This window comes from Electrophorus electricus, chromosome 19 (assembly GCF_013358815.1).
Source record: "Electrophorus electricus isolate fEleEle1 chromosome 19, fEleEle1.pri, whole genome shotgun sequence".
NCBI lineage: Eukaryota > Metazoa > Chordata > Actinopteri > Gymnotiformes > Gymnotidae > Electrophorus > Electrophorus electricus.
In genome coordinates this window covers 14,991,441-15,004,726 of record NC_049553.1, presented here as the reverse complement: position 1 = coordinate 15,004,726, position 13,286 = coordinate 14,991,441, and the positions used below count along the sequence as shown (strand labels likewise).

At 45.7% G+C, this 13,286-nt stretch overlaps 1 protein-coding gene across 1 annotated transcript in view; it reads left to right on the top strand.

The window, feature by feature from the left end:
• LOC113582967 (corticotropin-releasing factor receptor 2) overlaps window positions 1-7,625 on the top strand; it is a 53,827-nt gene extending 46,202 nt beyond the window's left edge. The window contains exons 10-12 of the mRNA XM_035520095.1: window positions 3,059-3,194; window positions 5,105-5,146; window positions 7,267-7,625. Of these exons, the coding sequence (XP_035375988.1) occupies window positions 3,059-3,194; window positions 5,105-5,146; window positions 7,267-7,407 (319 nt within the window). The 3' untranslated portion in view covers window positions 7,408-7,625. The remainder of the gene's footprint in view (window positions 1-3,058; window positions 3,195-5,104; window positions 5,147-7,266) is intronic.
• Window positions 7,626-13,286: the final 5,661 nt, after the last annotated feature.

Sequence of the window (13,286 nt, the reverse complement as noted above, 5' to 3'; positions counted from 1 at the left end):
GGTAAGACAGGCATAACTCCACATCTCAAACGATGCATCACAGGTGAGGAAGGTGTCCTCGCCCCCGTACACATCCCAGTATACCTTATAACAGAGGAGCAAAGGCTAGTGACGTTTCTCTTCTAGAAATGATCATAGGGTTCCTCACAGGACTCGTGGGAACATCAGCAAAGCTAAACATGTGTCTTTACAGCCAGTTGCTGTGTTGCCATGTCTGTTACTATGAGCCTGGCATGGGACCAGACCTTCAGAAAGGCAACTCTACAGGAGATCAATACTGCGAAAGGCCACTGGCTGTGCTTCTTGTATTGTGTGTGTGTGTGTGCATGTGTGTGTGTGTGTGATATACAGGAGAGGCAAGCATACTCACAGGTTCACAAAGTAAACAAGTGCGCCCCCTGCTGGGAGTGGTCTATGTAGGCTGTGGTCTGAGCCCTTCATACTGGACCAGAGCCTGGCTGCTTCATGTCTCCTCTGTGTTGTCCTCCATCTTGTCTGACAACACACTCTGGTCAGGTGAATGAAGCGTTTGTTATCCTGCAGCAGTCTCAGGTATCTGTGGGCTTCGCTTTGGCAGGGTTTTGCGTTCAGTGAAATCTGCCTCTGTATCCCGGGGAAGCGGTACAGCTACAGGTGAGCAGGGCCGGTCTCTGGTAGAGCTACAGGTGAGCACGGCTGGTGTCTGGTAGAGCTGCAGGTGAGCACAGCTGGTGTCTGGTAGAGCTGCAGGTGAGCACAGCTGGTGTCTGGTAGAGCTACAAGTGAGCACAGCTGGTGTCTGGTAGAGCTGCAGGTGAGCACGGCTGGAGTCTGATAGAGCTACAAGTGAGCACGGCTGGTGTCTGGTAGAGCTACAAGTGAGCACAGCTGGTGTCAGGTAGAGCTGCAGGTGAGCATGGCTGGAGTCTGATAGAGCTACAGGTGGGACTGGCTGGCATCTGGTTTGTGGTGTTGAGGTCAGTGTTGCCGCAGGCCCAGACTTTTTACTCCCATATTGGAAGAGCTGCTGTCTGGGAAATAGAAGGTTGAAAATATTCCCATGTGGTGGCGTGATGGAGCCTCATCTGTGACAGTCAGGCAGTCTGGGTAAATCTTTGGGTAAATAAAGTGGATTTCACCTGTATAGGGTTTACAGAAACCTGTTTATTGCTCTGCTCTTTCAGCCTTGCCTCCTGGACCCTCACCCAGACAGAGGGCTTCTACACCTGGGTTCTGTAAATATGCATTATGACCAAGTCTGCTGCAAAGATTGCTACACTTTGTTTTTTTTTAGAAAAAAAACGACTAAATAAATTTAAACAAGTTGAATGGAATTAAACTGATCTGAACTGAGTAAACGGAATTGAAAGTGTGGTGGATGTAAGCCAGAGAACATCTGACTGCTCATGTCACACAAGGTGCTGCTCTGTGGCATGTGTGCCCACTGTCTTCAGTGAAATGGTTCCAGTGTCATTGATGAAATGGTCCCAGTGTCATCGGTGAAATGGTTCCAGTGTCATCGATGAAATGGTCCCAGTGTCTTCGGTGAAATGGTTCCAGTGTCTTTTGTGAAATGGTTCCAGTGTCTTTTGTGAAATGGTCCCAGTGTCTTCAGTGAAATGGTCCCAGTGTCTTCAATGAAACAGTCCCAGTGTCTTCAGTGAAACGGTCCCAGTGTCTTCGGTGAAATGGTTCCAGTGTCTTCAGTGAAATGGTTCCAGTGTCATCGGTGAAATGGTTCCAGTGTCATCGATGAAATGGTCCCAGTGTCGTTTGTGAAATGGTCCCAGTGTCTTCAGTGAAATGGTCCCAGTGTCTTTAGTGAAATGGTCCCAGTGTCTTCAGTGAAATGGTCCCAGTGTCAACGGTGAAATGGTCCCAGTGTCGTTGGTGCCCCATCCCTAAAGCAGGTGCTGCCTCACACACAGCAGGGTTGAACTTAGACAGGGTGTTTATCTTGGATTCATCTCCATAGCCCCAGTGAAACGTTAACTCCTCCTTATCAGGGTGAATCCTTTATTATTCTCCAGTACCAGCAGGTGGAGGAGACTGTTTGACACTCGGGCTGGCGGAGAGTTAGCCGATGGTGAGATAGAATCGTTCTTTATTGACTACAGAGTTTATTAGACACACACACACACACACACACACACACACACACACACACACACAGCTCTTGCTTAAAACTCAGTGTTTTAAAATATTGCTGGGGTGTGAGGAGGTTCTATTAGTATGGTATATGGCCAGACTTACAGTACATAAACATTTAAACATTGTGTTAGTGTGTATGGACAGAATACAGCACATAAACATTGTAGAAGGTTAAAGGAGCACTAGGATACCTGCTGTGCACAGATCTAGTGTTGAGAAGCTGCTCTGATGTCTGAATCATGTCTCTTTAAGCTCCTCTCCTTTCCGAGAGCACAGAATAGCATCTTGGCTTCACTTTGCCCTGGACCTGTTACTCTCTGCCTGCAGGTTGGAATGTCACACAACATTTGCATCACTGAAATATAGAAAAATAGCAAACTATGGATTGAGTGAATGTGATCCAAGGACATGGGGAGTGGCAGTGGAGGATGGGGGTGTGGCCTGGGGGTGTGGCCTAGGGGGTGGTGGCTGGAACTGTGTGGTAAGGGGAGGTGAACAAGGTTTGCAATCATATATAGTAGCTCACTCACCATTTGGACCATAGCCAGGGCCATGAATCTGTGGTGGTGAATGTACCTGTTGTTGGAGCAGATGGAGGGGGTGCTGACAGAGTGAGCACTCTGTGGGACAGCACGGAGCTGTCAGTCTCATTGAGCAATCTGATTTACTTGTGCTTTTACCACTCTAGTCATCGTCCATCACTGGAGAAGTAGGAGCTGAATCTAAGGTAACGTTACAGGCCCGGAAGCTGTTTTCATCCCGACACAGTGAGCCAGGACTGATGTTCAGAATTACCCTCGCAATCCAGAACGTTCCACTAATGTTGTGTACCGTTATTCTGCAGTGACATTCCTAATTAGTTGCTGCTTGTGTGCTCTCTTTCTCTTCCTGCCTTTCTGCCTCTCTCTCTATCTCTTTCTCTCTTCAGGAAAGCAGTAAAGGCCACTTTAGTCCTGCTACCCCTCCTGGGTATCACGTACATGCTGTTTTTCGTGAATCCTGGGGAGGATGACATCTCTCAGATAGTCTTCATTTATTTCAACTCATTCCTGCAGTCCTTTCAGGTAAGAGTGCCCTGCACCTTTGATGTAAGCATCTGATGAAATGATGAAGATTTCTAGATTATTTCACAGATTATCTCTCAGATTAAGTCCAGTCACTGGGCACTTTTACGGTGCTATTAAGCATATCCATTCAGACCTTTTTAAATCCTTGACTAGATGTATTGTGAGAGTGGGAATCTGATCTTCTAGCATGTGACCTGATTATAAAGGCTCTTCTTTAGGTTCTGTCAAGTTTCTCCAGGATAAAGCCTGCCTAATTCTCCATTCCCCTGGAGGAAAGCGCAGTTTCATAAAGAGATTTCTCCCCCGCTCCCCATCTGGAATAAACAGCAGTTTCTCTTTATTTCTGTCCTTGATTATCATATAGAAGAGAGAGAGAGAGAGAGAGCCAGAGAGAGAATTTCACTTAGTAATTATCACATGGGTCATCTATCACCCATTGGTGGGTGGGGGTCCCAGTTGGTGGGTGGGGGTAGATGGGGTAGGTGTGGTAGTTGGGGGTAGGTGGGGTAGGTGTGGTGGGTGGGATAGGTGTGGTGTGGGGTAGGTGTGGTGAGTGGGGTAGGTGTGGTAGTTGGAGGTAGGTGGGGTAGGTGTGGTTGGGGGTGGGTGGGGTGAGTGGGGTAGATGTGGTGGGTGGGGTAGGTGGGGTAGGTATGATGTGTGGGGGTAGGTGGGGTAGGTGTAGTGAGTGGGGTAGGTGTGGGTGGGGTAGGTGTGGTGAGTGTGTTGCTCCCAAGTGGAGTATTCTGTGCGTTTGTTTCCAAGTTTTATTCCACATTTATTATTCAAATGTATAGATTTGATGATCATATACTTTACCTCCTACACCACATTTTAGAATTTTAGAATAAGATACTGAAATAGAATCAAAAGCTTTTTTGAAATCAACAAAACCTGCAAATATTTTAATCTTTTTATATTTTGGTGGATAAGATGTTTGATTAAGATGTGTAGGGTGTAAATATGATCTATAATGAGATTATTTGGTAAAAAGCCGATTTGACTCAAACTCAGCACACTGTGTGGAAGGCCTGTATTTGGGCATGAAAAACCCAGCAGAAAGCCCTCCCCAGAGTATTGCTGACACAGACACCTTGCTAGGTGCCAGGGTCAGGTTTGTCTCTGCTCTTATAGATCGGGGATATCACCCATGTTTTCAGTTTCAGGAAAGCAGTCAGTTTAAAGAACCAGGTTAAAGAGTTTTAGTGAGACCCTGTGCAGCTCAGGAGAGACGTTCTCCAGCGTCTCAGTTCTGATGATGTCTCCTCTGCAGGTTATGAGAGACGTTCCTCAATGTCTCAGTCCTGATGCTGTCAGCGCCATTTACCTTTTTTGGTTTGACACCCTGAACCTAAGTTTCAGTTTGGAAAAATCTTCCAGTTTCCCACCACAAGCACCATTTCCCAGCTTCCTTTGTTGGTTCATTCATCCTTCTATTAGTAAACAAGCTGACCCCTCAATAACTCAATAAGCATTTGAGAATTATTCAAAATGTAGCTTCCTACAGAGCCTCCTCATTACACAGCCTGATGTGCTGAGCAGGGTGAGGCGGGGTGATGCAGGGTGAGGCAGGGTTCTGGGGAGTGAAGCAGAGTGAGGCAGGGTGAAGCAGAGTCAGGTGGAGTGGAACAGAGTGAGGTGGGGTGAAGCAGAGTGAGGCAGGGTGAAGCAGAGTGAGTTGGAGTGAAACAGTGAGGTGGGGTGAAGCAGAGTGAGGCAGGGTGAAGCAGGGTGCAGCATGGTGAGGTGGGATGCTGTGGGGAGATGTGGAGTTAAGCGGGGTGAGGCAGTGTGAAGCAGAGTGAGGCGGAGTGAAGCAGAGTGAGGCAGAGTGAAGCAGGGTGATTAGTGAGTGATGGCTGGATTTGTTGTTTGATGGTTAACTGTGTATTCACGTCCATTTGCAGGGCTTCTTCGTGTCCGTCTTCTACTGCTTCCTGAATGGGGAGGTGAGTCAACAGAGACGCTCATTTCATTCCCCAGAGCAAAAAGAGGTGACGGCTTCAGCAATAAAAAGGCCATGCTATCTCCACGCCACCAGCAAAGCCTATTATTACCTGGATGGATATTTACACACACACACACACACACACACAAGCCAAAATGTGGAATAAGGATTTATCTGTGTCCAGCAGAATGCTCTCAGGTGTTAATGGGGTCATTGTGTTTTCCTGTTGCCAAGGAACTGATTAATATGATAAGATTCCCTCAATGTAATGTCTCAGCATAATAATGTCTCAGTAAGTGTAATATGTACATTTAAACACTGGGAGTGTTTATTATGCATAATAAACAGTGTAAGTGTAATATGTACATATAAACACTGGGAGTGTTAATTATGCATTATAAATTAAGTGTAATATGTACACATGAACAGTGTAGGAGTGTTTATTATGCATAATAAACAGTGTAAGTGTAATATGGTGACTTATACACTGTGGGGATGTTTATCATGGATAATAAGCTGTGTGTGTTTAGGCTGTGAGAGGAGGTATGGAAGGGACAGTGGTGATAAGCTCTGAATAAATTCAGACTGTTATTAAAAGCACAGTTTTGGGACATGGGCAGAATTTCCTGCAGATTACAGGACTGAGCTGGAACTCTCTCCACTGTCAGGATATTGTTGGATTTTGGAAGGATCACAACCTCACTCTCTCACTGTTCTCATCAGCGAGTTCCTCTACCACTTTGGATATAGTTTGTAGATTTGGATGCGGCCCCTGAGACACACACACAGTGGCTTCTGGGCTCACACGGAGTAAAAACCTGCCCATTCATTTTTAATAGAGGTCTCACAGCTGTTGTGGGAAATTGCAGCAGCCGCACTTCTGCTAGTGCTGACATATTCTCCGTGTCTTCCAAGAGAGATGATTCGATATCTCCTGGTGATATCACGTGAGGTTTCGGGTCAAGAATTCCATTAGTGTTGGTGTTACGACCAAGCACACACCTGGGCACATAAATGAGAGGACGCTGCTGTCCGTCTGCTGCCCAGAGCTGGGGACTCGCGTCCCCGCAAAACCTTCACTCCTGGTCAGCTAAAGAACAATTAAGCATCCTCAGGAATGTCTAAAGTGTAGAAAATAACCAAGTGTTTTCATGTTGTCAGAGTCCTGCACGTTATTTCTGTTCTAGAAATTCACCTCAGCTGCCCCAGGTCTCTGTCCATTGCCGTGCAATAAAATAACGCAGGGTTAATGTTTCTAAATGCTTAGGTAAGGTTTTTTAAAATGTGATGGTGTGGAAAAAAAGGTTTCGGAAAAGTCTTTTGCATCTTATCTTTAGTTTCAAAGGGAGGAAAGATTTTATTGAGATTTAGAGATTTTATTGTTTTATTGGTCCTGTCTAAATTATAGTTTCCCCTTTCTTTTGTCTCTAATGCATCACTGTGATAGATGTTGTGTGTGTGTGTGGGTGTGTGTGTGAGAGAATTTCACATTTCACATTAGCCTGTATACTAGAGCGTAGTGCAGCATGCCCTGTATGGGCACAAACTGGGGGAGATTTCCAAAAATAGGCCAGATTTCAGGGGCTTTTTCCACAGAGGGGGCAGATAGTCAGGGCAGATTAGACACGCCGCTGTCTGCTTGCGGGTCTGGAGCTGAGCTGTAAAAACGAGTGAGGAACAGATCCACCTTTCTGCCCTGACAGCTAAACCACGCGTGTCCTGCTCACGAAGACACAGCGTCAGGACACACGCCCCAGTCCCCTCAGGCATTGCAACACAGTGCCCATCTGCTCGTGTGCGCTGCAGTTGCATGGGGGGCTCCAAAACACTGTGTGGATTCAGTTATTTCCTGAACTCATGCTAATGCAGTGTAAAACGGTTCAGAGATGCATTCTGTAATCATAGTCTAATAATACAGGTGTGATTTGTTTCTGTTCAACAGCAGATGTATTGAATGGGGTTGTTGAGCTGAACAGGTACAGGACAATGAGCAGAAATGATCCACATATGTTATTGTGTCTGCGTTCGATGGGGTAAGTATACGTAGCAGTTCAGGGTGTTTTACAGTGTATGTGTATATGTGTGTCTGTGTGTGTGTGTGTGTGTATGTGTGTGTTCCAGGTGCGCTCTGCAGCCCGGAAGCGCTGGCATCGCTGGCAAGATAACCATGCCCTGCGTGTGCGGGTGGCACGGGCCATGTCGATCCCCACCTCACCCACACGCATCAGCTTCCACAGTATTAAACACACCACCGCCGTGTGACTGTCCACACACACACGCACACACACAGTATTAAACACCACCGCTGTGTGACTGTCCACGCACACACACACACACACAGTATTAAACACACCACCGCCGTGTGACTGTCCACACACACATGCACACACTATTAAACACCACCGCCATGTGACTGTCCACACACACACACACACACACACACAAACACACAGTATTAAACACACCACCGCCGTGTGACTGTCCACACACACGCACACACACATACAGTATTAAACACACCACCGCCGTGTGACTGTCCACACACACACACACACTATTAAACACCACCGCCGTGTGACTGTCCTCACATACACACACACACACACACACACACACACACACACACAGTATTAGACACCACCGCCATGTGACTGTCCACACACACACACACACACACACACACACACACACAAACACAGTATTAAACATACCACCGCCATGTGACTGTCCTCACACACACACACATGCAGTATTAAACACCACCGCCATGTGACTGTCCTCACACACACACATACAGTATTAAACACCACCGCTGTGTGACTGTCCATACACACGCACACACACACACACACACACACACACAGTATTAAACACCACCGCCGTGTGACTGTCCACACACACACACGCACACAGTATTAAACACACCACTGCTGTGTGACTGTCCACACACACACACAGTATTAAACACCACCGCCATGTGACTGTCCACACACACGCACACAGTATTAAACACCACCGCCATGACTGTCCACACACACACAAACACACACACATACACACACACACACACACTCACAAAACACACAGTATTAAACACAACACCGCCGTGTGACTGTGCTTCACACACACACACTGTGGACTAAACCTTTCTCCTCTCCCCATGTGCTTGTGTATTCTGACTGGGAACTTATGAAGAAATGATGTCATTCAGTGATCCGTGCTTATAATTTATTTGTTTGTATTTTTGTGGATGCGACATTTTTGTCAGGCAATGGAAAAATACAGGTTTTTTTTGTATCATAATTTTCAACTGAAAAAAACTATGTAAATAGATTCTTTTTTCACAAACCCCTTTTCCTTGTTTTTCTTAAAACACATGCTGTTAATATTTAAACAAATATTAGTTTGTCATTTGAATTATTAGTAGGCTGTGTTGAGTGTGTCTGTTAACATATACTATAGCTGTCAACACAAAAGTCATAAAAGCAAAAGTACACAGATTTCTAATACTGCTCTCTCACTCACTTGCTCTCTCTCTCCAAACACACAGGAACAGTCTCACACAACACATTTCATTTTAGTCTGGATAATCCAGGAATTTATCCAGGAGCAGTGGAAGCATCCTGCATCATGGCAAACCGCAGTTATATATGTCATTCACACACTCAGTTATATATGTCATTCAGACACTCAGTTATATTTGTCATCCAGACACTCAGCACCCTGTAGCTGGAGCAGGACTGTGATGATGTGCACGACACAGCAGGACTGTACTGATGTGCAGGACACAGTAGGAACGTTCTTATGTGCAGGACTGTGCTCATGCGCAGGACACAACAAGACTGTACTAATGTGCAGGACACAGGACTGTGCTCATGTGCAGGACATAGCAGGACTGTGTTAATGTGCAGGACACTGCTAGACTGCTAATGTGCAGGAAACAGTAGGACTGTGCTCATGTGCAGGACACAGCAAGACCGTGCTCATGTGCAAGACAGGAACTTTCTCATGTGCAGTATTGTGCTCATGAGCAGGACAGAGATGGACTGTGCTCATGTGCAGGACACAGCTAGGCTGTGCTCATGTGCTGGACACAGCAGGACTGTGTTCATATGCAGGACACTGCTAGACTGTGCTAATGTGCAGGAAACAGGACTGTGCTCATGTGCAAGATAGGAACTTGCTCATATGCAGGATTGTGCTCATGAGCAGGACACAGCAGGACTGTGCTCATGTGCAGGACACAGCTAGGCTGTGCTCATGTGCAGGACACTGCTAGACTACTAATGTGCAGGACACAATAGGACTGTGCTCATGTGTAGGACACAGCAGGACTGTGCTCATGTGCAGGACACAGCAGGACTGTGCTCATGTGCAGGACACAACAAGACTGAGCTCATGTGTAGGACACAGCAGGACTGTGCGCATGTGCAGGACACAGCAGGACTGTGTTCATGTGCAGGACACAGCTAGGCTGTGCTCATGTGCAGGACACTGCTAGACTACTAATGTGCAGGACACAATAGGACTGTGCTCATGTGTAGGACACAGCAGGACTGTGCTCATGTGCAGGACACAGCAGGACTGTGTTCATGTGCAGGACACAACAAGACTGAGCTCATGTGCAGGACACAGCAGGACTGTGCTCATGTGCAAGACACAGGAATGTGTTCATGTGCAGGATTGTGCTCATGAGCAGGACACAGCAGGACTGTGTTCATGTGCAGGAGACTGCTAGACTGTGCTAATCTGCTGCAAACAGGACTGTGCTAATGTGCAGGAAACAGGACTGTGCTCATGTGCAGGACACAGCAAGACCGTGCTCATGTGCAGGACACAGCAAGACTGCTCATGTTCAGGACACAGCTAGGCTGTGCTCATGTGCAGGACACTGCTAGACTGTACTAATGCGCAGGACACAATGGACTGTGCTCATGTGCAGGACACAGCAAGACTGTACTAATGTGCAGGACACAGTAGGACTGTGCTCATGTGCAGGACACAGCAGGACTGTGTTCATGTGCAGGACACTGCTGGTCTGTGCTAATGTGCAGGAAACAGTAGGACTGTGCTCATGTGCAGAACACAGCAAGACCGTGCTCTTGTGCAAGACACATGAACATGCTCATGTTGTGTTGTCTTGTGTATAGTCATATGTTTTCACCCTGTGGTTCTGAGCACAGGTGTCGGTTCCGGAGAGCAGACCTGGACCATTGGTGGCACTTTAATAAAGCTGTGCACAGGTACACTGTCCACATGTGTGTGACCCCATCATGAAATCCTCCTGCTTCAGCACAGCCTGCTTCAGCACAGTCTCCTTCAGCACAGGACCTTTCAACACAGCCTGCTTCAGCACAGTCTCCTTCAGCACAGCCTGCTTCAGCACAGTCTCCTTCAGCACAGGACCTTTCAACACAGTCTCCTTCAGCACAAGCTGCTTCAGTACAAGATCCTTCAGCACAGGCTCATTCAGCACAGCCTGCTTCAGCACAGCCAGGCACGTCTGCACAGACATTTCCTGCAGACACATGTGATATAAAGATATGATATGGAGAGTTGAATGTGGCTGGATTTGCTGGGTGGGGTGTTGTCACAGAAGTCCAAAGGCAGGCGTGCATTATTACATCCTGTCCTAACTGCACGGTAAAGACAAAAATAGCCTCATGATGTGGGTTTCTGGAAAAGCGCCACACCAGCAAGGAGTCTGGCTTTCCTGTTCCTGTCATTCTTGTCACATTCTATTGGTAAAATAAATTCCTTTGAACAGACAAATATCTCTTATAAACCAACTAGATGGAATTCAGCTATTTCGTGTTCAAATCAGTTATTAAACATGTATTCAAATGAGAAGTGTATTTGTTAGTCATCCAATTTTCAGTCATTTCTGATATATAAAACTAATTAATCATGGTAACCTGGAGGTACAAGATTACTGAAGATGTCTTGAAATTATGACAGTGTGTGTGTGTGTGTGTGTGTAGGTGTGTGTGCGTACGCACATTGTGTGTGTTGATGGGGCTGTCAGTTAAGTGCTGTTGCTTCCAAGCCAAGCATTTAACCCCAGCTTTCACTTCATGGATACAGCATTATACCTGCCCCTACAGGGGGAGACAGCTTTATACTGCCCCCTACAGGGGGAAAGAGCATTATACCACCCCCTAAAGAGACATACAGCTTTATACTGCCCCCTACAGAGACATACAGCTTTATAGCAGCCCCTACAGAGACATACAGCATTATACCGCCCCCTAAAGAGATATACAGTATTATACCACCCCCTACAGAGATATACAGCATTATACCACCCCCTAAAGAGACATACAGTATTATATCGCCCCCTACAGAGACATACAGTATTATACCCCCCCTACAGAGACATACAGCATTATACCGCCCCCTACAGAGGGATGAAGCATTATAAGCACACATGCAAAAGTGAAGTGGTGCTCAGTTTAATAAAACTCATATGCTTGTCTGATATATTCACATCACAGAGATAGGATATTACAATATCGGCTGCATGCTGTTCATAGATACAAAGATTTTCATGCTGGTACATTCTGAGTTGTAAATATTTTTCTTGTGGTCAGGGAACATGTGAATTTGTCAGAGGTGTTAGACAATACAGATCTATGTGTGAATCTATGTCATGATCAAACTCATTATTTCACAGAGCTGTGTGTGTATCCATGTCATGACTCATTCCTGATTACATGTAAATGTTTACATTAATACATCCTGTCCTAACTGTACAGTAAAGACAAAAATAGCCTCAAGATGTGGGTTTCTGAAAAAGTGTAACACCAGCAAGGAGTCTGGCTTTCCTGTTCCTGTCATTCTTGTCACATTCTATTGGTAAAATAAATTCCTTTGAACAGACAAATATCTCTCACAAACCAGCTAGATGGAATTCAGCTATTTCATGTTCAGTTCAGTTATTAAATACATGTGTATACAGACTAATTTTGTATTTACATTTACATTTATGGCATTTGGCAGACCTCTTATCCAGTGCTTAGTCACATCCTAGCCAGTACAGTTGGTTAGAGTCTGAATACTAGAATACTGTAGAAATACAGGAATCAATGCTGATGCCTAGAAATACAAAACAGACAACAGACAATCTATAACAGACAACGATAAGTGCAATAAACAATAACTACTAGAGTTTCAGTTAGTCAACACAGGAGCAGGGCCAATGGTCATTTAAATATTCCACAAATAGATGGGTCTTCAGTCTGCGTTTGAAGACTGCAAGGGAGTCTGCTGTCTTCTGCAAGGGACAGCCAGTGAACGTTTGTTCCACCATCTAGGAGCCAGCACAGAGAATAGTCTCCATGCTTGTCTTACATGAGACTTGAAGCATGGTGTTTCAAGCCGAGCCATACTCAAGGTATGAATCGGGCTTTGACCTTTGATCTCATGTATGAAGCGGCTGGTCCATTTTTGGCTTTGTAAGCGAGCAGCTACTGGAAGCCAATGAAGGGAGCACAGCAGTGAAGTAACATGTGCGGTACTTCAGAAGATTAAAGACCAGTTGTGCTGCTGGACAAGTTGTAGAGGTCTGATGGCTCTTAGAGGAACACCAGCAAGTAGCGAGTTGCAGTAGTCGAGCTTTGAGATCACAAGAGACTGCACAAGCACCCGGGCAGCTTCCTGTGAGAGAAAGGGCCGAATCCTTTGTATGTTATTAAAGAGGAATCTGCAAGACCAGGTCAGATGTAAAATATAAGTGGAGAATGACAACTGAAGATGTGTCCATTTCATGATCAGACTCATTCCTGATTACATGTAAACGTTGCCTTGTTGTTAAGAGGAATGATGTGGACTGATGCAGTCTCCAGTCCGTCATGACTCAGACACTCTCAAACCCTCCCTAAGCCCTCGAGTGTTGTCGTGTCCTTTCTTGTCCTGGTGTGGCCTGGACTGTTCCATGTTAGTGGTAATCAAATGTTCAGTAGTTCAGAAGTTATTTCTAGTTGAGTGGAGACACACTACTCTTGATGCAGTGCAGCAAATACATAATAACATTTCAGCTGTAGCTGGTATCCAGTTTAAAGCCAGCTATGTGTTTCAGATTAGTATTTGTTTTCTAAAGTATTTATTTTTGTCTTAAGTAAGTTGAACTGAAATAAGAGAAC